This window comes from Rhinolophus ferrumequinum, chromosome 17, assembly GCF_004115265.2.
Source record: "Rhinolophus ferrumequinum isolate MPI-CBG mRhiFer1 chromosome 17, mRhiFer1_v1.p, whole genome shotgun sequence".
Taxonomy (NCBI): Eukaryota; Metazoa; Chordata; class Mammalia; order Chiroptera; family Rhinolophidae; genus Rhinolophus; species Rhinolophus ferrumequinum.
This window is the reverse complement of record NC_046300.1, coordinates 27,763,194-27,789,341: the sequence shown is the minus strand read 5'-3', so window position 1 is coordinate 27,789,341 and position 26,148 is coordinate 27,763,194. Positions and strand designations below refer to the sequence as shown.

At 35.6% G+C, this 26,148-nt stretch overlaps 2 protein-coding genes across 3 annotated transcripts in view; one reads left to right on the top strand and one right to left on the bottom strand.

Moving 5' to 3' along the window:
• Nucleotides 1–8,871, top strand: part of RAB5A (RAB5A, member RAS oncogene family) — a 29,774-nt gene extending 20,903 nt beyond the window's left edge. The window contains exons 3-6 of one of the 2 annotated variants that reach the window (XM_033132301.1): nt 1,910–2,061; nt 2,382–2,504; nt 4,023–4,116; nt 7,438–8,871. In XM_033132301.1, the coding sequence (XP_032988192.1) occupies nt 1,910–2,061; nt 2,382–2,504; nt 4,023–4,116; nt 7,438–7,553 (485 nt within the window). In that variant the 3' untranslated portion in view covers nt 7,554–8,871. The remainder of the gene's footprint in view (nt 1–1,909; nt 2,062–2,381; nt 2,505–4,022; nt 4,117–7,437) is intronic. The other variant, XM_033132302.1, reaches the window with a different exon arrangement.
• Nucleotides 8,872–8,935: 64 nt separating this feature from the next.
• PP2D1 (protein phosphatase 2C like domain containing 1) lies at nt 8,936–25,205 on the bottom strand. The gene is made up of 3 exons (XM_033132299.1): nt 25,183–25,205; nt 20,498–21,558; nt 8,936–9,884 (listed from the first exon to the last, which is right to left on the bottom strand). Exons 1-3 carry the CDS (start codon nt 25,203–25,205, stop codon nt 9,070–9,072), a joined length of 1,899 nt encoding a protein of 632 aa, XP_032988190.1. The 3' UTR covers nt 8,936–9,069.
• Nucleotides 25,206–26,148: the final 943 nt, after the last annotated feature.

Sequence of the window (26,148 nt, the reverse complement as noted above, 5' to 3'; positions counted from 1 at the left end):
ATTGAGCAAAGTGCTGATTTCAGGCTTAAGGATGGAATGGACACATGATAAGTTTTAAGTAAAAATCTTATATGTTTATAGGAATGGATATTGACCCTAATACTCTTGTAATTTATTTAAATAATACATGTTTTTTCTTTTTTTAGCCTACCGGTATACTAGCTTTGTATTTCAGGAAGAATCTCTACTTAATCATGGGCTGTTGTTTTTTTAATGTATTTGTTGGCTGTATTTTATTTGTCACTTTTGCACATGATTTATAAAAAAGATTGGTGACCTTTTGTGATATATTTAACTGGTTTGAGAATCAGATCATATTTCCTTTAAGGCAACATTAATAGTTATTTCCCTGAGCCTAGAGTTGACTTCCGGAAGTATAAATGAATGTTTGTACTGCCAGTGTACTTTGTGGTGGTAGAAAAGATAAAACAAGGTCTGAATTGCAAATTATAACCCAATTTTTTCAAGTTGCATCATACTATAGTTGAGAAAAGCCTTATATTTTGTAATCCATTCTTTTTTCCTTTTTATTGACAAAGGAATACTGTCTTGGATGCTTAATTTTAGTGTTTAAAAGTATTTTTTTGATTCGACAGGCAAGCGTTTCATGAAAGTGACATAGTGCTTTCTTGGTATCCTTTACCATTAATTAGGATTTTAGAAAATGGATATTTCTGCTAATTTTGTATGGTAAAAGAAGTTTGATGAATTAGAATATATTTTAAATATGACTACACTTGTGAGAATTCACAGAAATATTCATTAGAATATAGTTCAAAATATATCTCCAATGATGTTTGCAAAATTGAGATTATAGTTGCTGATACTAAAGCCAGCAACCAGTGAACCTAGTAAAAATAGCATGAGAAATAAACATTATGCCTAATATAAAAGATGTAGAATCTAATTAGACTTGGCTTTTTCAACATATTTCATATTAACTAGTGAATCCTTTATGAAAGATTGACACCATCAGATAAACTGCTACAATTTACAAAAGTGGATTATAATTTTTCTTGCGTGGTAGAAGAGAGTAACTTAATTCCATGCCAATTTGGGAGGAGTTGAATTAACCACATCTTGAGCTGAAAGTAAAAGAGGAACATACCAATTTAAGATGAATGATAGAGCATCAGGGGTTTAACTACCAAAGTTAATGAAGGAAAGGAACTAAGGTGTGGTTACTTTTGGCAAGCATGCTACTAAAAATGGCTGTGTGTAGATCTTGTTCATAAGTATCTTTAGTGCACCTAGATATACTTAGACATTTACTCTAATATTTGATATTTTAAAGTTCAATTCACTTGGTTATAACCTACCTTTTATAAATCGATTTATTTTTCATAAGTATCCAGTTCAGTGTTTTTACTGATGTTTATTCTTTTGAGCTAAGAGAGTTACTATATTTATTTGATTTTACTTTATGCTGTTCTCATGAAGCAATTAAGAAAATAAGTGATACAGTAGTACTTTGCAAGATGTGACAGCAAACTCTTAATTTTAAAAGCAAAAATATTAAGTGATACTCTATTGTTAAAAACTAAGAAGAGATGAAAAAGTACAAATCCAAAAACTTATGTCAAGGCAAGACCTAGGAGTTCATATAGAATCTATATTTAACAAATTAAGTCTAGGTTGGGGTAATAACGATTATAAAAATTAAAGTGCTATAATGTTTTAAAGAAATATAACAAACTTTTAAAGAATGTATAAGAAACTTTGTGATTTTATAATGAAAGTCTTATATGTAAGCATATACATCCAGCTTTGAAGCACAGATCTTGCAAGTATTTAAAGCCACTGTTAACTGTGGGTATGCGATAATATATTAAGTTTCCAGGTGTTTTCTATATTATGAAAATATTAGGGAGGAAATAATAAACTTATTGCAGACATTTTCTTTTTTCAGCTGCTTTTCTAACCCAAACTGTGTGTCTTGATGACACGACAGTAAAGTTTGAAATATGGGATACAGCTGGTCAAGAACGATACCATAGCCTAGCACCAATGTACTACAGAGGAGCACAAGCAGCCATAGTTGTATATGATATCACAAATGAGGTAAGTAGAAGTGCATACTATAATGAAACTAGTTTGAATATCTGTTTTGTATTCAGAATTTTTATTAGAGAAAAGATTTTTAAAAGATTTAAATCTTTTTTGATAGCCCGAGTATGATATTTCTGCCAAAGCTTTTATGAGTTAGAAAAGCTGACTTAAAAAAAAAAAATGAGATGAAAGTATTTTAAATAATACAATAGTCTTAAGAATTTCTGTCCAAGAGTTCACATTGGACACTCTTTAAAGCCTTGTCTCACAAAGACGCACCCTAACCATTTTTTGAGCCTGTGCCTCAAAATAGCTCTTTCTTTGTTTCCCAGGAGTCCTTTGCCAGAGCCAAAAATTGGGTTAAAGAACTTCAGAGGCAAGCCAGTCCTAACATTGTAATAGCTTTATCAGGAAACAAAGCTGATCTTGCAAATAAAAGAGCTGTCGATTTCCAGGTATGTTTAATTTAACTGCCACTTGGAGGCACATATTTATTGTTAAGTTTTTCTTCTGTATCCACACTTGAACTGCAGTTATAATTTTAAGACCATGCAAATAATATAAAATATAAATTTGTTAAACAAATGTGATGTACTATGTATAATAAAATGCTTCTCATGATAAACCTAAATTTTTAAATATCTTTGAGTTATAATATATGCAAATTGACTCAGATTTTGTTGACCTAACCAATTATAAAATAATTGTTTACAAATAGTGCAGAAATAAGTAAAAGCTAATTGCCTCCTACCTCTCCTAACCTTTTTCTGTTTACCTAATTATATATATATGTGCATATATCAACACACACATCCATATATACCTACACATGTTTGTAGTACACATAAACATATACTTTTATGTTTTTTTATGTTAATAAACATATGATTATTCTTAAAATGGCCTTCAAAAATAAAGGCTGAAACAGTCCAGTTTATGTGTTATGTAATATAGCTAATTAGGAATGTTACCTACTGTAAAATAGAGTAAGTGCAATCATTTAAAACAAAGCAAATGTCTTTATTTAGATATTTTAAAACTTCCCCTGTTCTCTTGTTCTTCAGGTTCTTTACCAGAGAAGTTTAGTTGTAGCCACTTTGTGTGTGTGTGTGTGTATGTATCAGTGATAGGAATTTTCTTTCTGATGGTGGCTATCGATAGAGCACATGGACTGAGAGCAAGGGACTTAATAGATTTGGCACCATTAGGTAGTAAGCTAAGCATGTTGCACATGTGGTTTCATTTAATCCTGGTGACAACCATGTGGGGTATAAGATCATCTATTACTACTCTTTCTAAGATAGTTACCTTCCCAGCATAAAGTGGTAGATAGAGCACTTGAATTATAGTCAAAAGTGGCCTTGTCACATAACAGTTCAAAGGAACCTCATTTTTTTCTTTGTCAAATGGGAAAGAGAATTGGTTGCTCTTCACAACAGCTGTGAGGATCAAAGGCAATAATACATGTAAACTACTGTAAATCATGACACACATGTAGTGATACAATTTTCAAAGGAATGATTCATGACATTCAAAATTAAATATTGCTCGTAGAAGTCATTTAGAATTAAATTATGAGGGTGCCACTTAGTGGTTGAAGCCAGTGTTGGATATTTGGTTTCCCTTTGACGTCATTGCAAATAACGAGCATAAGTAAAATTGCCATAGAGATCAAAGAGAGTTTTATATTTAGAATAGTATAAATTATCCCCCTCTGGAACTCATCATTTGAAAACACATTTAATGTGAAACCAGATCAATCAGGATGGGATAGTGCAAGAAGTTAAGGCAAAAAGAAAATTATAAACATATCTTACACAGCATTCTTACGTTTGTTTTACCTTTAGTAATAATTGTTGGTTATGGGTGATTAAGTTGAAGTAGTAATAAGAAAGCCTCTTTTTTTCTATAACAAAAATAAGGCAGGTATAGTGTGTGCAACGGATGTATCTTTTTTTTTGTTCTATAAACAGGAAGCACAGTCCTATGCAGATGACAACAGTTTATTATTCATGGAGACATCAGCTAAAACATCAATGAATGTAAATGAAATATTCATGGCAATAGGTAAGATTAACTTTTTTTCAAACAATAAATATAGGCAAAACAAGTTACACTGGGGCATATTTGGTTTGACTCTTTTTAAAAAATTATTGGATTTTCCTTCTTTTTTTAAAATGATTCTAAAACTATTTTAGATCCCATCCACCGAGCATTACTTAATAATATTTTTAAATTTGAAAGATTATTACCTATTAGGTTGTAATACTTGCAGTTTACTTTCTTCTAAGTGAGTTGAAACTTTGACTTTAAGCTGATAGTTCAAGCAGATTTTCTAAAGATCTCTCTGAGAAATTTGGATAAATGTGTGTTTCTCTATTAGATTATACTTTTTATACAAAAGGAAGGTAAACTCAGAGCAATATTTTTCAGTGCAACATGTAGGTATAATATTTCTTTCTCACTGATCACTAACTATTTTCATCTTCCTTTGCTCTGAACAGAATACTATTTATGTTTTTCAAACTTTTTAAATCATTATTGACAAATATAACATAGAAAAGTACATTATACATATATGTATACAGATGTATAAATTATTTTGATGCAGATAATTGTAATGGAGAAAGTTTCAAAGCATGAGGCACAGAAAAAGGGAAAACAAAACAATATCCATTCTGTATATGACCTCAGTGGTCATCTGATTGTATGCAGCACTCTTACCTTTCCTTGAAGGTACTTTTAACTGATAATGGGTGTTATTCCACAATTGTTGATTATAGGTAATGAAGTTGGAATACTAGTAAGGAAGTTTTCTTTTATCTATAACAAAAATAAAAGTATTTCTGTTGACCCTAACCTCCTTCCAGTTTTAAGGTATAAATTCTATGGGAAGGGTCTACTTACAAGTAGGTGGCTCTCAATTTTCTGCCTCCACACTATTCATACGTAAGCACTTTCTTGTCCCATACATCTTTTATTACACAGCAGTGATTATTAAGTGGGTGTTCACATTCCTATCCCCAAATAATAAATATCTTTTATATTGAAGTCATAGAAATTAACCAATTAAGAGCTGATACAGAGGCTAAAGAAAACTCAGTAAAAACTGCAAGTACTGTCGCAATATCTTTAACTAGGTGGGAGAATTTAATGGTGGCTCATTCAGGAAAAAATTTGCCTGTTTGTTACATAAGGTATTTTCCTGAGGAACTCAGGCTTACAATTATTAGGGAAATACTAGTACAGTTGTGAAGGATTGTGTGACAATATGCTTTTCTTATAAATGAGACAGATTACACCCAGAACAACCACATCCAGAAAGTTAATAGGAAACAAAGCAATAGGTCCCTCAAATCAGGCTGAACTTTAAAACTTTCTGATGGTGTTAAGACTACCAAATGGGCTTATTTAATTTGTATTTTTTATTCAGATGTGCTAGTAAGGTCTTTTTTTCATTCAGAAAGTAGCCTACATATTAAGGCTTTCAGTCATTTTTCTGAAATTAGAATGTTTCTTGAAAGAAATCCCAAGTGTAAATTGAATTGTGGCCTTTCCTTTTTTTTTTTTTACCAGATTAACAACTTAAATAAATCATACTGTACTCATATTTTCACTTTTGATGACTTCACAAAAGGAGTACACTTAGTTCGTGGGAGAGATTCTACAATAAATTTATTGTATGCTTTTAATTTTATAAGGTCTGAGTGGTTTCTTTCATTATATGTCTTCATTAACTTGATTAGGATTTTTAGCTTCTCACAATCCTGATCAGTTTAGGTACAAATTGATAAGCTGCAGTTATCCATATACAAAACAGCACCAGCTTCACTTTGATCACAGTAAGATAGGAGACCGGAGATGGTGTTTTTCGAGATCTCGAAAATGGGATTTAGTTTATCTTCACACAGTAAAAATTAACCAATAGAAGCTAAAGTTCCATTCCAGTTTATTTTCTTCAGCCTCCTGGTTTCACTCATATCTAATTACAGAAAGCCCTGGAGAAGTATGGTAAAGGGAGAAATGATCCCTCAATCCAAAACCTAACTTAGTACTCATTGCGATCAAGTTTACAATGCTAGCCTTCTCTTTGTCCTTTGGGTCTTTGTGAATACAGTTGACTGGAAATTACCATTTCATTACATTTACACTACCATCCCTCCAGCGAGTCCTAGAGAAGTCGCCCAACATGATAACTTTTCTTCCCAAACATCAATGCTCCCGAATCTATTGCCCTGCCCAGCATCTAGAATTCTAAAGATAATTAATGCTGATGTGGAACTTTACAACAAATAAAAGGATAGAAGATCCAAACCACAGCTAAGCATTCAGATTTGGAAGTAGAGCGTGTTCAACTTTTATGTAAACTGAGCCAAGGCTAAGGTTAAGTTAGAGTCTGTCCCCAAGGTTGACAGAGCCCAGTGTGTCCAACCACCCGTACAATCTGGACTCTCAAAGATGTTTAATGTTTAATGAATCCAGCACATCAGGGACTTTCAGGATCCAGGCAAACTGGATTTACATTCGCAGGTAAATTTTTCATCAGTGGGAGCCGTGTTCCAGAAAACAGCAGTGGTTCTGCAGAGCTTAGCAGAGCTACAGCTATGGCTACTGGTTGAGGGGCTTTGTTCAGATATGGCAAGCAATGCTCATCTAACCCAAAATTGGGAATTAGTTTTTTGAGAGAGCCTCACTTTTGATGACTTCACAAAAGGAGTACACTTAGAACAGTTGCACTTACTTTAAGTAGAGCTGCTGGTGAATCAGACTAGGGTTCTTAATCAGCCGTATAAGAGAGGGAAGTGGTAGATGTTTGAAGGGTAAAGTCTCTGCAAGCCAGGAGGACAACAGGAGATGTGATCTGTCTTAATTAGGGGTAATAATTAGGTTGCACAGAAGAGAAATTCTACTGGGGTGATGGTATTTGTATATATCCCTACTTGTTCCAAAAAGTGTTTGTCTCAGCCCAGAAGACATTAATTCAAGCTGAGCTTCTTTATAAACATATTGGCTGGGCATCATCTTTATTAACTTAGATTTTCTTTAAATAATAGAAGTATTAATGTTTATTAAATAAACCACAACTTTTCTGGTATCAAGTGAATCTATGTAAAGAATTAAATACAACTCTAGTCAAGTTAAGTTTTAATTGTGTGTCTGCAACTGGTCCCACATTTTACCTTTCTTTCAATCCACGAAACTACCTAAGGACTATGACCAGTGTTTTGGTATTTAATAGATACTCAATAAACATTTGAAAAGAATGCACATATGGTTATGTGATATTTTGGAGTAACCTAACTGAAAAGGAAGATTATAAGTAAGCAGATGAAAGTAATTCCAGTATGAATATTCTAATTGTGTTTATTTTAATAATTTATCTCTCAGCAAAAAAGTTGCCCAAGAATGAACCACAGAATCCAGGAGCAAATTCTGCCCGGGGAAGAGGAGTAGACCTTACTGAGCCCACGCAGCCAACCAGGAGTCAGTGTTGTAGTAACTAAACCTCCAGTTTGAACTAGCTGGAATATTCTTCTGCTTCCTAAATGTTAACAATGAAATTGGAGCATTTAACCAGCTCAGTATGACTTCCAAAAAGAAGAGACTTATGACAGAGTCAAGTTTCTAATACAGAATTATTTTAAGTGTTTTGAACTTAATTTTTAATAACATGCATGTGACCCTCTGACTAATGTTTCATCAGTAGAAGGGGGAAATGAGAGCTGTGTGTACACTTGTTTCCTTGGAAGGTTAGGGGGAATCATTTCTTATCACCAGGGGTATAGACAAATGACTATCTGAACCCTCGGTTAGCCAGCCCGTTCTCTGAAAAAGATTTGGAACTTAATAAATTGAGCTTTTCAAAAACATTCTTTTTTTAGAAGCAGGTTCTAAAGATATTTATGCTTAGCTACAGTATTCAGGCAACCAGTAATTTCTCTTAGTATTCATATTTAAAGTATACATTCCACATTTTAGCAAATTACCCACAAGAAAAAGTAATCCCACATCTTCATGTGGAAAAAAAAATGAACATTAATGGCATCTAAATTGTACCGGTCCCCATTTTTGGGGTAAAAAAAAAATATGTAACCGCATCTTGTTTTAGAAATATGAAAACTGATGAACGTATCTTAATGGTAGTGTTCCCTTCAAACATGTGAGCTCTTCAACAAAAGTGAAACAAACCAGGTGTCTGTGATTTCTGTGTAATCACTGCTGGCCATTACATAGGTTTTGTTGTTTGGGGCAGGGAGGGGGCTTTTGTTCCCTTGGACATATAAAATAGTCAATGCACTAACAATTATGTACATTCAAACTTGATTATTTTAGATTCGATCTTCAGCTGTACTGTAAATAGGGTACTGCATTGTAGTTTCCATATGTTTATTACTTTTCTGTAATATTTAAGAGTTGCTTAAAAGTATACAAAATGTACAGTTACTAAAACAGCTAATTTTTTCCTCCTCACTCCCTTTGAAAGGAAGGAGCTTCAGTTGTTCCTACATGACTAGAACCATAATAAACAATGTACCAGTAATTTGTAACATAAGTATTTCGATATGTTAGTAACAACCTTGCAGGCTTGTTTTCCAAAGTTCATTTTATTTCAATCAGTTCAGTATATTGCACTAATTGTTTTAGGTATTTTCATTCTATGAAATCTACCATGTGTCAGAGATGATTTAATCTATTTAAGTGTTGAACTGCTAGCAGAACTTGTAAATTTACAGTAATTCAGAATTAGTAAGGAAAACAGTTCACCAGTGTTTAGTTTTATAATGAGGTGCTCAGGTTGGAATAAAGTGGTATAAAAAGCAAGCACTGGTTTTTCTTTTTTTTTTGGCATGGAACAGTGAACATATATAAATGGTATTCTGTAACCCAAATCTGCTTTTGTATTTTTCTTTCCTACCCTCTTAGAAATGATTTGCGTGGTATGATGTACTATCCTAATATCTGGTTCGTTGAAGAATTATCTTTATATTTTTGTATTCTGGATAATCAGAACTTTATCTTTTATATCAGAAACTGATACTCACTTCCGTTGAGAAGTATTACCATAACTGTAATGTTGTCTCTGGAGCCAGCCATTAAAGCAGCATTTACAAGCTCATGGCTGATATATTCAGCTGCACCTTCATAGAAACTCTTAGTGCATATCTTTTCTTTTTCACTTGACTCTTTCAGCACACCATCTATATTGGTTGGTCTGTCAGCTTCTTTCTCACTGCTAGGATCACGAGTAGTCATTTCTGGTAGAAATGTTTGTTCATTTTTGGAATCACAAGTGAAATATTTAGAATATTTCAAATCAGACAAATTGTCTTTTGAATTTGTACTTGACACACATTCTTTAGATTCAGATTTATGCTGAAACAGGACATGGATATTATTTTCTGATTTAGTAATGCTTGTTTCATTGATTGGGAAAAAGAGAGGCCCTTTGGGTGATGAAGATTTGTTTGGAATGATAGAACAGTATATTTCTTTATACACTTGAAACATTGTCATTGCAAGTGAAGTGACTTCCTTTTTATCCAGAACTTCCCAGAGTCCATTAGTAGCTAAGATAAGGAATTGACATAAGTCATCTATAGGAACAGAAATAGTTTCAGGTGCTGGAATAAGGAATTTTTTCAGTTTGGGATTTCCATGAAATCCAAGTCCTCTTGTGGTTTTTATTTGCCGTTCTAGGAGGCCGAATGGTTCATTTGAACTAATTATTGCTCCATTCTGAAGTACTCTTCTTTTTTCATTTATGTTTTGCGTAGTGTGTTCTTTGGTTAGGCAAAAGCTTTTCCCATTTCTGCATAACACTGCTTGCACATTACCTAAAAGATTATTAGAAAAAAAATTTATCCCAGTGATTTAATAACCAATTGTATCAAAATATGCTGTTAACTTTATTAATTCTGTTTCAATGCATAACATTTAAAAATATTAAATATTTGTAATTATTGGTATCATTGGATGATTTACAATGATTCAGATTTCAAACTGGGAGTCCAGTTTATCCCTTTTTTTAAAGCAATTTAATGTTTAAAATGCTACATTTAGTGTTAACTAAAATCACAGATGATGAAAAATAATCAAACTTTTTATGAACTAGCTTCCAAATAATTTATTTTGTAAAGCCAAGAGTTGAATATTTTTTAATAACCAACATATTCCATAGAACAGATATTTCTAGATGTTTAAATACATGCCTTTTCATTTAAAAACAAATTGATTTTTTAAGTGGATTTTAATAATTTTGTAACTGGTAAAAGTTAAAACAAGAACATACAGGTATATGTGATGAAAAAAATTAGAATGCCACTTAGTGTCAGTATTACTAGATCACTGATATGTGTGGCTAAAAAGAAATTAAGTCATTTAGCCCTGTGAAGAAAAATATGTATATTAATGTATTAAATTTATAATGGCCAACATGAGAGTAAACCCTTTGATTGAAAATTGAAATCTTGAAAGTTGTTCATGGTTCAGAACCTGTTATGTCTGCTTCATTGAAATCTTAAGAAAATCTAAACATAATGCTCTGAACAAATTGGAAGGGTGGTTGTATTACCAATACTTTTTTTTGTTTATAAAAAGATTCATTTGTTAGGAAAATTGCTTTTCCCCAGTTTTTTTTAGGAACATAGTTGTATAGTCAAGCATAGGCAGTAGTTTTTGTTGATACGGAATCATAAAAGAGTATCTAAATTATTCTGAGATGAGGTTAATGATGTCTGAATATTATATTTTTGAGAATGAAAATTCCTAGAATAATGAAAATATACTTTATAATATTCTGGTTTCAAACATGGTGGTGTACCTGGAATCAGAATTTTGTTGCTGTGGCGGGGTTCAATTCTAATCCCGTATTTTTTTAGGTAAAGGAGTTTAGGTTTCAGGAAGCTGAGGTCTACACAACTCGTATGATTGGACAGAAAGAGCAAAAGTGAGTGAAGTATTAGTGTCCAGTATAGATTGAACCTATTGATTCATCTCATAATGGGAATTGTTCAAATATGTGAGCCATTGGATGGGACCAAAAGATGATGTATATGGAAAATGTTTTGGAAACCTAAGAACCGTATAAATTACGGTCCTAAAAACTGCATGATCTCTTATTTCTTTGTAGTTTGGTTATTATTTTGTCATTCTACTACGCTCTGCAGATGGTAAAGCAGTAAGATAATTCTTGACTTTTGCTAGTTGTAAGTTACTGTATCAGCAAAGCAGCATGGAATGGTATTGAACATGCCAACTGGGTAAACTGATTTTTATAAGGAAGACACATGATAAATTTAAACTTCCTCATGTGTGTACATACACATAAATAGGGCAACCATAGCTCTGAAAACGACGAAATGTGGCTCAGGATAGTCAAATCCACTGACTTCCTCCATGTTTATTTGTATGTGTTAAGCCAAAGCCCTTCAGCAAAAAGAAGCAGCATTGTTTCTCTGCTCTGTGATTTGAAAAGAATTTAATACAATTATGTAGTTAACAATACAAGGGTGGTAAACTGGTATTTTGATTTTTGTTGCCTCTTTAGAGAGCTTGGTAAACATAGCCTTATGCACTGTTTGCCTTTTTAGTTTTTTAATTGCTGTGCTGGAGAATAGGAAACGCCATTTTGGTTGATTTTACTCTTCTAATACTATTTTCTAGAAGAAGGGACATTAAAACCTGGTTGCAGTTTTTGCCCTACCATTGACTTGCTGTCTGACTTTAGGTGAGTTACTTAGTTTCTTTTGACAATTATTCATCCTGATAAAGAAGGAGATAGTGCCTTCTGAATAACTTATCCTTACCTGTGTAACTAATGCATGAAGGAAAGAGAAACTGAAAGAGGGGAGGTAGCTGGTATTTCTCAACTATTCGTGCATCGCCCAGAGGAGAGGGATGGGTAAGATTCGGGCCTCGGAAGAATATTAATGGAACAGATAAGAAAAATTGGATGTGCAGAGTGATTTGTTTCATTTCATGGACCTAAGGTTGCATATGCTGTCAGGTGCAAATAGGGTTGAAAGTAGTTGACTGTTAAGCTGAAAGAATAATGAACAAACCAGCCCAAGGAAGATGGAAAATTGAAGGAAGATTCTACGGACATTAATCACACAGGGATTAAAAACTGCTTTGAGATGTTACTTAGGCTTTTTCAGGATGACATGTATAGTCAGGCAAAGTGTTCCATAAGCAGAGGTCACTGATATAACTGCCTCCTGCACTTGCTGGAATATCTCCAACTTGTGAAAAGGAAGATATCCCTGTAAACTATAGAGTGACCTTAGAATTCCCTACTGCGAATTCTAGATCTGAATGGGCAAAGTCAAGATTTTCTTCAGATAAAGCCAGCAAGGCTGCTTACAGTTGAAGATGACAGGAAATTTTTAAGAAAGAGCTAGAGGAAAGGGGAAGAAGAGTTTTACATGATGGTAAGAAAAGGAAACATACCTGAGATGTGGGAGTGCCCTGGGATAAAAAGATGGTATATTTAGAAGCAGCAGCACGGGCCAATGGGAAGACTTGACACACTGGACCTTCCGTACCAATTTGTGTTTGCGACCTTCATGAAGTCACTTATTTCCCTGAGAAACAATTCTTCCACCTGCAATATTTGTCAAAATTCTGAGGATTTAAGAAGATAAGTAGATACTTGATAAAGATTAGTTTTCTTTGTATTCTTTGAAGGGGGGAGCAGGTGAAGAGAGGCTGGCTATCCAAAAGAGGTTGAAAGGAAGCTATGTTTCATTTCAGACCCATATATAAATAATTGTAAGAAAATCCTTATGAAATAGGATTATAGGCTTAAGGAAGGGAGCAGTAAATTGAAACTTGGGAAATGAGGACGTAGTTGTTGGGTAAAGAAAAAGGAGCAATTGAAAAGGAGTATATAAACTAAGGAAATTTAAACATGTGAGAAGTATACCTAAAATGGAAGCGTAATAGAAATGCATGTATAATAAATGATATGTTAGGGAAACAACCTATATCTAGTTTATCTTCAGGAGTCTAATTTTGGCAAAAGAAGCTGAATTTTGTATGCATGGATGTCAGGTTTAGGACTTTTCCTACTGAAGGCATGAGATCTGTACTGCTGTGGAGCCAGTTTTCAATGGGTGTTCAAAAGATCGGATTGTTCATTTTGTAAGATGTATGTGCATAAAACACGTTCACCATTGTACGAGGTGTGATCACAAAACAGTGAATGTTTAAATTTTAAAAAATGTATTACAGAAAAGACATTGCCATTAATCCCCTTCAGAATGCTCCCCCTTGTTTCAAACAATCCCATCTTGACACGTTCTGAAGCAGTTCTGGAAGTCCTCTTTTGTGAGTGTCTTTAGTTGCGCTGTCGTGGCTGCCTCGATGTCCTGAATTGATTCAAAACGTTTTCCTTTCATGGTCATTTTGAATTTGGGGAAGAGCCAGAAGTCCCAAGGTGCCAGGTCCCGTGAATAGGTGGATGAGGATACACTGTAATGTTTTTATTTGACAGAAGTTGCAGTAACAGAAGCGATGCGTGATGTGGCGCATTGTCGTGATGGAGGATGAAATAAAGACACAAAAGAGGACTTCCAGAACTGCTTCAGAAAATGGCAAGAAGGATGGGATGAGTGTGTTCGAAGAGAGAGGGAGTATTTTGAGGGGGATTAATGGCAATGTGTCTTTTACTGTAACAGTTTTTTTAAAAAACATGTACCGTATTTTTTGATCACACCTCGTACATCTGAAGCCTAACAATGCTTTACATATCAGTCTTGACGTTTTGTCAGATATTGAATGTGTTCTCAGAATCAGGTGTGTATATGAGTCCACCACCAACATCCCCCCAAAAAGGGAGCGGGGAGAGGTAAGATATGTAAAAGGTCAGTGAGTGTTATTTAAAAATGTAGTTTCTTTCCTGCATAAAATAAGGTGATTCTAGAGCTGACTTAGGTTTTAAGGAAAAGGAATGTTTCTGGAAATAATGTTAAAAAGCAACTTACTAAACCACTATGAATGAGCAGAAACATTTACATCTATAAAAACAAATCTTGACAGGAAAAATCACAAAAATGAAATGAGATCTGCAAATACAGCATCAGTCACGAGTGAAAGTGAAGGCTCCATAAGAATGAAGATACACCCTAATAGCAGAGGACAGCTGGTGGTGTTCACTTGAAGTAATGGGACTTGGGAGTCTAAAGGACATGAGTCCTGGCTCATCACTCGTTAGATAGTGATGTAATAATCTTCTATGTTACTTTTTGGTGATCCTCAGTCTTCTCATTTACTAAAACGTGATTATCCCTACCTTGACGTTTGTGAGAAGGAGATAAAGGAGTCGCTTGGTAACTTGGAGAAGAAGAGAAGGAAGGGGGTTTGAGGTGGACAACAATTTAGGAACTGTGAATAACAGAAAAGCAGTGGGTGAAGCCGTGCTTGGTCTTTGGATCTTTGTCTTTGGAGTGAGCTCATGGGACAGAAAACTGGGACACTAGGAAACAAAAATTTCTGGGGCCTGTTACAAGGAATTATTAAGAACAAATATACAATCTGGATAGAAAGATACTAGAATAGCAGATACACTAAAACACTCAAATATTACAAAGGAGCCTTAATGTGGCTGTCTGGGTCTTGGATTGACTACCACTGTGAACCAGAAAATACCCTAAAGTTATATACATACATAATTTTTAAGTCACACACTTTAAAGTCATATGCACTGAACAGCTATAAGAAAGGAAAGAATTCTCAGGTCGTAAAAGTAATGGCTGAATCCCAGAGTATGCCAAGAGCAAAAGCAAGCTTTTACCTGAAAGTATTTATTGAGCTGAATAAATGAGCTTTTAATTTTCACCGGGTTATGGAACGAGACAAAACCTGGGCTTATCCAAGTTGGGGAAGACTAATGAGTCTCCCCAACAGAGCTAGGATCCCTAAGGACCGGGCCGTCAGTGAAAACTGAACCAAAAATTAACATGCCCCTCACCACCACCTAGACTGCCAGAAAAAAGACTATTTGAAACTGATACTGAGGAATGGAGAAAACAAAGGAAATTACAAAGAATTTGGAACCACCCACCTTCGTGTAAAGGGTACCTTATTACGCTTTGCTTTATTGCACTTCACAGATGTTGCCTTTTTTACAAATTGAAGGTAAGACCCTCTACCAGCAAAAAGATTATGATTCGCTTTATTGTGATACTTGCTTTCTTGTGGTGGTTTGGAATCAAACCCGTAATATTTCTAAAGTAGAGCTATATTTGTAGTCTGGAAAACCTCAAATGGATCCTTTAATTCTGATTGATGGTTTTAATAAGCAGACATCAGGCAGCAGTAAATACATACATACTCTGGATGACACAGGCCTCAATTTCCCGAAATATGTAAGTTCCAGGAAATTTCTGCTGCTGGCCAGTGACTGAATTTATCCTTTCCTCTGTGTTGAGGTTAATAGATCTGAGCTTCTGGGGAGACTAAGGCAACTAGAGTTCTAGGATAGAATACCAGAGAGAAGAGAGCTACAGAGGGAATCCCAGAGATCTGCAGAGAAGCCTTCCCAAGTGTTCAGCAGAGTACTGATGAATGTTCATGTGAGGAAACCCCAACACTGGGGAAAGAACTGTTTGAAAAGGATTAGAGAGAACACTGCCCAGGGCTCACTTAGGGCCGGGAACAATGTCTGTGCCCACCAGTCACACTGGAAAAACATAATTCATGGGTCCTTGGGTAGTGTACTTAGGAAATGCCTCAGTAGTGGAAAAAAATTAGCCCAAATTCGGCATTGCTCTGGACCTGCCTGAGAAATCATAAAAGCTATATCTAAAAGGATCGAACTAGTTCTAAGTAACTTCATCCCAAAACAAAGCTCAAGAAGATATACTTACCCCCCCCAAAAAAAAGAGTCCACGTGTAACCCCTATAGCCTGTGCATATGATCTTATTTTGAAAAAGGGTCTTTGCACGTGTAACTAAGAGTCTTGAGATAAAATCATCCTGGATTATCCAAGTTGGTCCTAAATCCACAGAGCAGTATCCTTGTAAGAGTCAGAGAAGAGACATGGAAAAGAGCAGAAAGCCATGTGGTGATGGAGGTTGAGATGAGACTGCAGATGCAGGCCAAAGAGTGCCTGGAGCCACTAGAAGCTGCAAGAGGCAAGCGTTTTCTCTTAGAGGTTTCAGAGGAAGCATGGCCTTGCCAACACCTTGATTTCAGGCTGCTGGCCTCCAGAACTGGGAGAGAATGGATTTTTGATGTTAAACTGCCAAGTTTGTGACAATTTGTGATGGCAGCCATAGGAAACTAGAATACCAGGCATGCAAACAGGCCGGAAAATACTACCCACAATAATATGAAATGGCAATCAATGGAAACTGACACTGATGTTGGAATTATGCAAGAACATTAGAAGCTATAACTGCATTCCTTCTGTTTAAAAAGTTAGGTACAGGGTGGCTGGTTAGCGCAGTTAGAGTGTGGTGCTGGTATCACCAAGGTTGCCAATTGGATCCCTGCATGGGCCACTGTGAGCTGCGCCCTCCTTAAAAAAACATAAATAATTAATTAAATTAATTAAAAGTTAGGTACAGACATGGAAGAAAATTTAAAAAAATCAAACTGAAAACAAGAAATATTAGAAGGGAAAAATACAATGAATGTGATTAATGGAGGATTAGACATTGCAGAAGAAAAGATGAGTGATTTTGAAGACATGAACAGAAACTCTAAAACAGCATAGAAAAAAGTTTTTAAAAAATGAAAAGAGCATTGTGGAGTTTGGGAACCATTTCATTTGGCCTAAAGTACCTAATTGAAATGCCTTATTAAGGAGAGGAGGACGCTGAGGGGGGAAAAAATTGAGAGATATCACAATCAGTTTTGCTTAAAACCAGTGAAAAAACCCTTTAAACCAGGCTGGGGAGTGGGGAGGTGGGGGGAGACTATTATAGATATGGAAACAGAGATAATAGACAATAGATTTCTCATCATAAACAATGCAAGTCAGAAGACAGTGGAGCAATATTTTTAACACATTGAAAATTGTAAACCTTGAATTCTATTCCAAATGAACATACCTTTCAAAAACAAAAGTGTAAATAGAATCTAAGAATTCATCACCAGAAGACACATGTTACAAATCAAGAAGTAAAATAATACCAAATATAGATCTACAAAAAAGGAATAAGGAGGGCCGGCCCGGTGGCTCAGGTGGTTGGAGCTCCATTCTCCTAACTCCGAAGTCTGCCAGTTCGATTCCCACATGGGCCAGTGGGCTCTCAACCACAAGGTTGCCGGTTCAACTCCTCCAGTCCCGCAAGGGATGGTGGGCTCCGCCCCCTGCAACTAAGATTGAACAGGGCAACTTGAGCTGAGCTGCTGCTGAGCTCCCAAATGGCTCAGTTGGTTGGAGCCGTCCTGCAAGGGATGGTAGGCTGCGCCCCCTGCAACTAGCAACGGCAACTGGACTTGGAGCTGAGCTGCGCCCTCCACAACTAAGACTGAAAGAACAACAATTTGACTTGGAGAAAAGTCCTGGAAGTACACACTGTTCCCCAATAAAGTCCTGTTCCCCTTCCCCAATAAAATCTTAAAAAAAAAAAAAAAAAAGGAATAAGGAGCACCAGGAATGATAACTGCATGGGTAAATATTTCAATTTTTCTTACTGAACACTACTTAAAATAATTGAATGCTTAAGCAAACAAAAATTATACATTATATATTATATGTTATATATTTTCTCTTGTTCAGTGACAATAGTCTTCAGATTGGTCGCAGAGTCAACACAATCTCTACCAAAATACCAGCTAGATTTTTTTGAGAAATTGACAAGTTGATCTTAATATTTACATGGAAAAGCAAGAGATCCGGAATAGGCAGAACAATCTTGAAAAAGAAAACAAAGAGACTCACACTTTACAATTTAAAACTGACTACAAAGCTCTAACAGGACAGTATGGTACTGGCATAAGGATAGACATATAGATCAATGGAACAGAATTAAGACTTCAGCTATAAACCTTTACACTGGTTAATTGATTTTCAACAAGATTGACCGTACCATTCAATGTAAGAAGAATAATCATTTCAGCCGTTCGTGCTAGGACAAATATATCCACGTACAAAAAAAAAATGAAGTTGGACCTCTACTCCATGACATACATGAAATTAACTCAAAATGAATCATAGAGCTGTGTGTAAGAGATAAAACTATAAATGTCTTAGAAGAAAACACTGGTCTAAATATTTGTGACCTTGGGTTAGATAATGGTCTCTTAGATTTGACACCAAAAGTACAAGCAGCAACCACAACAAAGTTGACAAATTGGATTTCATCAAAATTAAAATCTTTTTACTTCAAAGAACATCAAATCATGAAAGAGTAAAAACAACCCGTGGAACTGAAGAAAATATAATATTTCCTAATCATATATCTGATAAAGGACTTGTATTCAGAATATAAAAAGAACCTTTACAACTCAACAATAGACAACCCAATTACAAAATGGACAAAAGATTTTGGTGGACATGTCTCAAAGGAAGATATTCAAGTGACTAATAAGCCCATGAAGGGATGTTTGACATCAAGTCGAAATTGCACTGAGATACCACTTTATACCCACTAAGATGGCTAGAATCAAAAAGATAGTGTTGGGAAAATTTGGAAAAACTAGAACCATCATACATTACTGGTAGGCTAGTGAAATGATGCAGTCACTTTGGAAAATAGTGTGGCAATTCATCAAATGGTTAAAATTACCTCATGACCCAGCAACTCCACTCCTGGGTGTATACCCAAGAGAAGTGAAAATAATATTGACACCAAAACTTGTACAAAATGTTTATGAACAGTATTATTCATAATAGCCAAAAAAGGGACATAACTCTATGTCTGTCAAATAATAAATAAGCAAAATGTGGTATGTCTGTACTATGGAATATTATTCAGCAATGAAAAAGAAGTGCTGATGCATGTTACAACGTGGATTGACCTTCAAAGCATTATGCTAAGTGAAAGAAGCCAGTCACAAAAGAACGCATATTGTGTGATTCCATGTAAATGAACTGGCCACAGGAGGAAATGTATAGGTACAGAATGTAGATTAGTGGTTGCTCAGACCTGGAGAAATGAGAGGATAAGGAGCTGATTACTAAAGAGTACTAGGTTTCTTTCTGAGATGGCAAAAATGGTCTAAAATTGACTGGTGATGGTTGCACTTATCTGTGAATATACTAAAAACCATTGAACTGTACACTTGACATGGGTGAATTGTGTGCTTTGTGAATTATATCTCAATAAAGCTATTAAAAATAAAAGCACTAGGGAAAATGATTATAGGGATCAAGTAAGAATCCCTTATGTTTATAAGGAACGAGTGTGTTTAATTAGAAATGTAAAAGTTATGGTTTATTTGATGTTAGGGAAAAAGTGTAATTATGTATTCTGTATAAATAAATACATTTGTTAGTGTTTTAATCCTATGAGGAATCATTGAAGTAAATTAAGAACACCAAGAAAAATTAAGAACCACAACAAAATGCAATATAAATGAGAAGTGCTAAGAACAAGAAAATCAAGAATGTCAGTTTGGAAGTATCTTTTTCCACATGCACAAAATCAGCATTTTTTCAATGGCTTCATCATTGAACCTCATGTTTCATTATAAAGAGGTTTGTTTTGTGTTTTTGATTCCAGAGTTGTGATGACACAAATTTCAAACAAGAAAAATGAATTCTCTTGCTATAATTATAGGTCTTGTTTTTTTAAATATAAAATATGCTCTTGATAAATTTGTGTGAACATTTATTTTTCGATAGCCCCTTTTAATTGTTTTCTTTTAGGACCACTTTTGTAGCATAAATCATGACCTCACTTTCACAAGTTGGATTTTCCCCCCTGATATTTTTGTTGCTGTTAAGACGAAGAATGCCTAAATAAAACGGTTTAACACAATTACGTAAGCCTGGAAATTAGCCAACAAATGTTTGACCTGGAGAGAAGAACCAACCAAACAGCAGTGAGCCTGGAAATCGTGAATCATAGAAAACTAGACATCTAATGATCTTATCTACTCATTGACAATCTCATAATTTCTTCTTTAATTTTGCAAGAACCCTGATATCTAATGATATTTTCTAGTAGCGGACCCAAGTTCAAGAACATGGGTTAATTCCTAGATTAGTCTGAATGGTGAACCAGTCAACTTGACCTACAATGAAGTGCTTTGGAACCTCAGGGTAGAGTCTGAGAAACGACCAAGACTTCGAGAACATTGGCATTGCACTTTTTTCTTGGTATTGCTTGACCTGGAGTTCTCATTTGGGGCTCCAAACCAGAGCTAGATCAGAAACAGGCTGACTTCCAGGGACCTAGACATTTTAATGATCTTTGTGATTATCTGGTTCTTATCCTGAGCCATCTCTGCAACTAAGCCCACTCCCTGAGGTGCACTGCTCAGTGTACATACCAGTATTTGCAACATGTAAGACTCCAGAAATGAATTGTGGCATCTTCTGCGAAGGGAACCTCTCCGCCCGGCCACCATTCTCAATGAGTCTTCTCCAGTTGGCAAAGGGACGTTTAATGTTGCCTTCCAATATACAAGTAACTGCAGAACAGCCACTCCATCGAACCCTGGATACTTCATTCCTTCCAAGACGTAGAAGCCTATCCATTCTCCAAAATGCTTTTGCAAAGGCGTTGTGTATGTTCTCGTGCTCACACTGTAAGTCTTTTGTTCTTTTCTTTAGAGAGAAGAGGTTTTCTACAGCTCTGTATTCTTCCCGAAACACTGTATGAAAGGAATTGATTAGCTTTTTCTCATCAGGGGTCATGTGGTAGGAACGATCAAATGTGGAAAGCTGATGGAGAAGTAAAACAGGTAGTTCCACTGATGTCAAGTTTGCCGCTGAAGCACCGTGATGCCCATCAAACAAACCAAAGAAACACACGTTGGGTTTATTGCCAAAATTGTTCACTACAGTGAATTTATCATTCATGGCCACTCTCCATGTAGAATTCCTGTCTTCACAAATGGCTGCTCCTTTAATTAATAGATGGCAGATTGTTTGAGAATATACGGAACTGCTGTTAATGTTATCAGTAATCTTATAGTATGCTGGTATTTGTTTCTTCCAAAGTAGCTCAAAAGCATTATTAAGGCTTCGTAGGACTTTTTCAGTGAATGTGAAAGATGACAATAGTTTAGTAATCATAAACTGTCTCTGAGCAGCAATCATGGAAGGCCTTGGGTTTTTTTCACCCATCCATTGAAAACCCAGTGTGGCCAGAGCTACGTGGTGCTTTTTATGGAGGAAAATGCCAGGCAGGTCAATTTCATGCTGGCATATGGAACAAGGAAATGTGATCACTTGACCACAGCTCTGCTGGTGATAGTCTTCATGGCCTCTTAGTGGGCTCTCCTCCTCCTTCCTTCTAAAATGCTTTCTTCTACGTGGAAGTGGAATTTCCTCGTCTGACTCAATTGTCGGTCTTTTCTCATTCCATTCCTTTGATTTCCAAAATGCTCTGCAAACAGGATGAAAGATACTTACATGCCAGGAATGATGCATGAAAAATCTCTTCAAGCGGGCCCTTAATTTTGAAATTTGCTTTGGTTCCTCAGGATTTTATATAGGCCTAAGATTTGACTATTCTGATGCATCGTTCTGTGATTCCCCCCCAAAAAAACATATGGTAAGTACTGAATAAATTGGTGATTGACCTGTGTATGCCCAGATGAAGTTATGCAAAATCACAAAATCAGATGTCTAAAGAACAAATACTCAGAGAAATCAGCACAGTATTTTAATTCAGGCATGTGGAGGTACCGGCTTGAGGCCTAAAAATTTGATTTCAAATAGCATAATTATTTTTGTACTCCATTTTGTCTTGTTTGAAATACTTTTGTCCTAAATAAGGGGCTTGCAAGAAAATGATTGGGAGATGCCAAAACCAAGCAGAATTAATGAAAAGAATTGATAGTAAGAACAATATTTTAGGGCGACAATGGGCAAAAGGTATGGGCTGAGGAAAGGGAAGAAACGATGGGGAGTTAGGTAATAAATTTCTGGAGCGCTGGCACCCTTTCTTATATTCCTTCCTCCCAGAAGCGTCTAGAACAGTACTCAGCCCATGGGGACATTTTTATTCATTTTACGCACAATTCCTAGGTCAGGGGATCTTTGCTTTGGTTATAAAATATTTTTAAACCTGAACAATGAAAGTTAGTAGCTGTACATGCTTATGAAATGTGACGTTTTGAAAACGAGTTAACTTCAACTTAACTCATACATAAATTGTATTTGATATAGGTACATTTAATGTATTAGATGTAATGCGGGATGGGGCCTGGAGCCCATCGGGACTTAAAACATCCCAGGCAGAATAACAGGTATTCAGTCGATACGTTGATGGTTGTTGAGATAAGAAGTAAGTCCATTTAATAATAATGACAAAATAATAATAATATGTTTTAGCATAAAATCAATGCATCATCAATTTTTAAGTTCAATGCAGAAGGATGCAAAGTAGAAATGAATAGTCTCCTTGTCTCTCCACCCCACTCCCAACTCCCACGTCCCAGTCCCAATAGTAATTAAGAGCTTGTTTTCTCTTTCTAACTATATATATATATATACGTGTATACATATAATAGCTATTAATATATTAATATAACGTTACAATATATTAATATATAACAAAATAATACTAATAATATATATTGATATATAATAATATAATAATGCATATTATATTAATATATTTACATAAATATGGATATATGTAATATAATATGTATGCAGTCTTTCTGAAATATAAGTGGGGTTATCTTTTGCATACCATCCTAGAATGTGCCATTTTCACTCAATACTATACCAAAGCCTAGTATTGAAAGTCCAAATGTTGAAAGTTTGACAGACAATATACTGTGAACACCGTAGACTTTGGATGTTGTTTTAAAAACTGTCTTCACTTACTAACGATATGATCTTAGTCAAGATAACTCAGTTTCTCTGAGCATCTGCTTTCCTATCTGTAAAGCGAACAGGGTTGTTCTTAGCATCAAATGAAACACATGGTGAAGCAATTGGCAATAGGGGACACTTAAAGAATGCCTGCTCCCGCTACCCTAAGTGACAAGGGCACTATGAACTGTACCAAATGAAAACACACACATAAAGACATGAAGTGGTAATGCTTAGGGAGAAATATGTTCTATCTAAAACAAATTTAAGAAAATATCAGTAAATCAATGGGAGAGGATTTGTTTTTTAAACAGCAGAACCTGAATCTGAGTGTTTCAGAATTGTGTAATACACATCTATGACTATGTTGTAGTAAATTGCATGTATCATTGTTTGGTTACAGTGATGTTACACAGTTTAACCAATAATAATAAACTGGACAAATAAAACAGCACAATTTTGAGAAATGTATTTAAATTTAAAATGAATGCATAAATAATGTAATGGCTATAGAAAATAGGCAAATGTCTTTAAGGTTCTTGGCAGTAGAATTTTCACCCTATAAACTATGTGAAAATCTTATTTCTGGGAAGGAAAGACTTCTATGATGAATGAGAAATAAAATGTTACACTATGTGGTCGGCAGGAGGGCTTTTGCAACCTTCTTATATGGTTTACACATGGCAATATAATTAAAAATTAAAGAAATGAGCAAAGCTCTGACAAGTTGGAAGTGTTTTGCTGCTTTCTTTATTTGTAAAATGTTTAATTCCCTGAAGTGCACAACTGTATTGGCTACAGGTACTAATCCCTGCAGAAGAATTTTATTTACAAATTTCCATTTTATAAATGCTTCTATAACTATTAGCTTATTAGTGAGCCTTCCTGGCTTTGCCTCATCAAATTTTTATTTCTTCTTTTAATGGAAAAATTTTAAATTACACAAAAATAGAGAGACGAGTCTAATGAGCCCCCATATACCTACCCATCACCAGCTTCAACCATTATCAACATTATTTCACTCTTATTTCATCTGTCTCCTCAGTCATTTTATTTTATTCTGTTTCTTTTTTAGTGGAGAATTTTAAAGCAAATCCTAAATTTATATCGATTTCACTCATAGATACTTCAGTTTCATCAACAAAGTTGATCAGCATCCATTCACTTCTTCAGTACCTGCAACAGGCCAGTTACTGTGCTTGGTGCTGAAGACACCAGGCGGGTAAGACCTCCACACGAGGGGAGGAATTTGTAGTGCCATCCATATGTTCATAAAAAGGATTAAACAGGTCAGATGGAGCCCAGGAGAGTCCCCAATTACAGTGCCCAACCAGGGACCTACCCCTTTATATAGCTAGGAATGGCATCATGAAACCTGAGAAGCTGACCTAGAAAAACGCACGATTGAGAGATATCAGCAAGGGGTCCAAGGTAAGTCCAAGGGAATGACCGATTAGCTGGCAGAAGGAGAAATAGGTCACAGCAAAGGAAATGGACAGGTAAGTAGAGAAGTTGGGGAAGAAAATGGGTACCGTCAAAGCTTTGAAGTTCTTCCGACCAAAATATATATCAAATATTTTTCATTGCTATTATTTCATAATATGCAGGTAAAGGATACAGTTTTTTTGAGGCTGAGTGAACTGTTGGGACAATATATAAGGCACTCTAGTACTATGTTTTGACATTGACTTAATCCCTTATATCAGAACTTTGTTTTTCAGCACATGGGGGACAACCAGATTACAGCTCTCTCTCACATGAAGCCATGCTTAGAATGTAATACATCACTCATATGTTCATTCATTCATTCATTCAACAAATACTTGAGTGTCTGCAACATGCCAGGTATTGTTTTATTTGCTGGGGACACAACAGTGAACAAAACAGGAATGGATTGCAATGAAGCTCATCTTCTGATACCAAAGACAAGACAAAATAAAGGAAACGTAAACATATAAAATCAGAGGTAAGTACTATTATGAAAAATATAGTAGTCTCAGAGTATAGAGAAGAATGGAAGCCCTCTTTTATATAAGGTAGTCAAAGGAATATATCACTCTTCCATGTACATAGTCTAACAGGGAGCTGTTTCATTTGATTTCTAAGAAAGTGGAGGAAACAAATATTGCAGATACAATTGTTCACTAACTAAATTTGTTATCCAATAAAAATGAAGACAATTTACCTGAAGGCACTATCCGTTTTCATTCCTTTGAAACTGTTCTCTTCCATTGCTCTCTTTACCACCTTTCCCCAGCCTCTGTTCCTCCAACGTGGGGCGTGATGGTAATGACAGCAGTGGGGAGGTGGTGGTGATGGTGGTGATGGCCTTGGTGGGGATTCCACTTACTTGATAGCACAGCTCTCTGTGTGGAATGTTTGCTACATCACCTGGAACCTCAGTCAGAACTCACTTTATGATTCTGAAGGACTGTTAAGCGGTAAGGTCACAAATTGTATTAAGTAACAAACTTGTCTTTGAAATTTTTGAAAGGAGCCTTATTCATTAAATATAAGCCTTATGCCTGCATCATAGGATAAAAACAAAATAAGGGGAGTGACTATCAAGTAAGTTTGTTTCTTTCTTTCTTTCTTATTAAGTGTAGCACTTTCAAAATAGTGATTCCAGGAGGCTATCCTTAACATACAGACCACTTGCCTTCCAACTGTCCGTCTGTATATCTCAGGCCATTTCTCTAGGACACCCTCTCCTACCTGCCCTGCAGAATCTGCCCATTCCATCTTGCTGTTCCAAGTAACTGCCTGAAGTTATAGGCCTTTTTTGGACTGTCACTTTGTTTCTTGAGCCTGCCTTCACTCCTGGCCATTATCTTTAGTTCAGTTTCTTCATCTACCACAGCATTCCACTCTCTCACCCCAGGCTAGATAAGAACTAGAGTCCTGGAGCAGCTTGCTTGCACAGTGAAGACGTCTGCACAAGCCCAAATGCTTACTGGTCATCTCCATGGGGATGGATCCCAATCAACTCAAAATCAACATGTCCAAAATGGAACTCACTACCTTTCCTCCAGAATCTTCTCCCACCATTAATTGTATTAGGCTGGAAACTATATTTCCCAGAATCCCTTGCTTGTATGGTTCCCCAAGAAGGGAATTTGAGAGTACTACATCTGAATGTCATCATGGATCA

Excerpts from the sequence above, each read along its gene's own strand:
- PP2D1 (XM_033132299.1), bottom strand. The coding sequence starts at position 25,205 with ATGAAAACGGATAGTGCCTTCAG. Across the intron at positions 21,559-25,182 it reads AAAACGGATAGTGCCTTCAG|AGCATTTTGGAAATCAAAGG; the intron begins GTAAATTGTCTT and ends TCCTGTTTGCAG. Across the intron at positions 9,885-20,497 it reads CTTACATGTTGCAAATACTG|GTAATGTGCAAGCAGTGTTA; the intron begins GTATGTACACTG and ends ATAATCTTTTAG.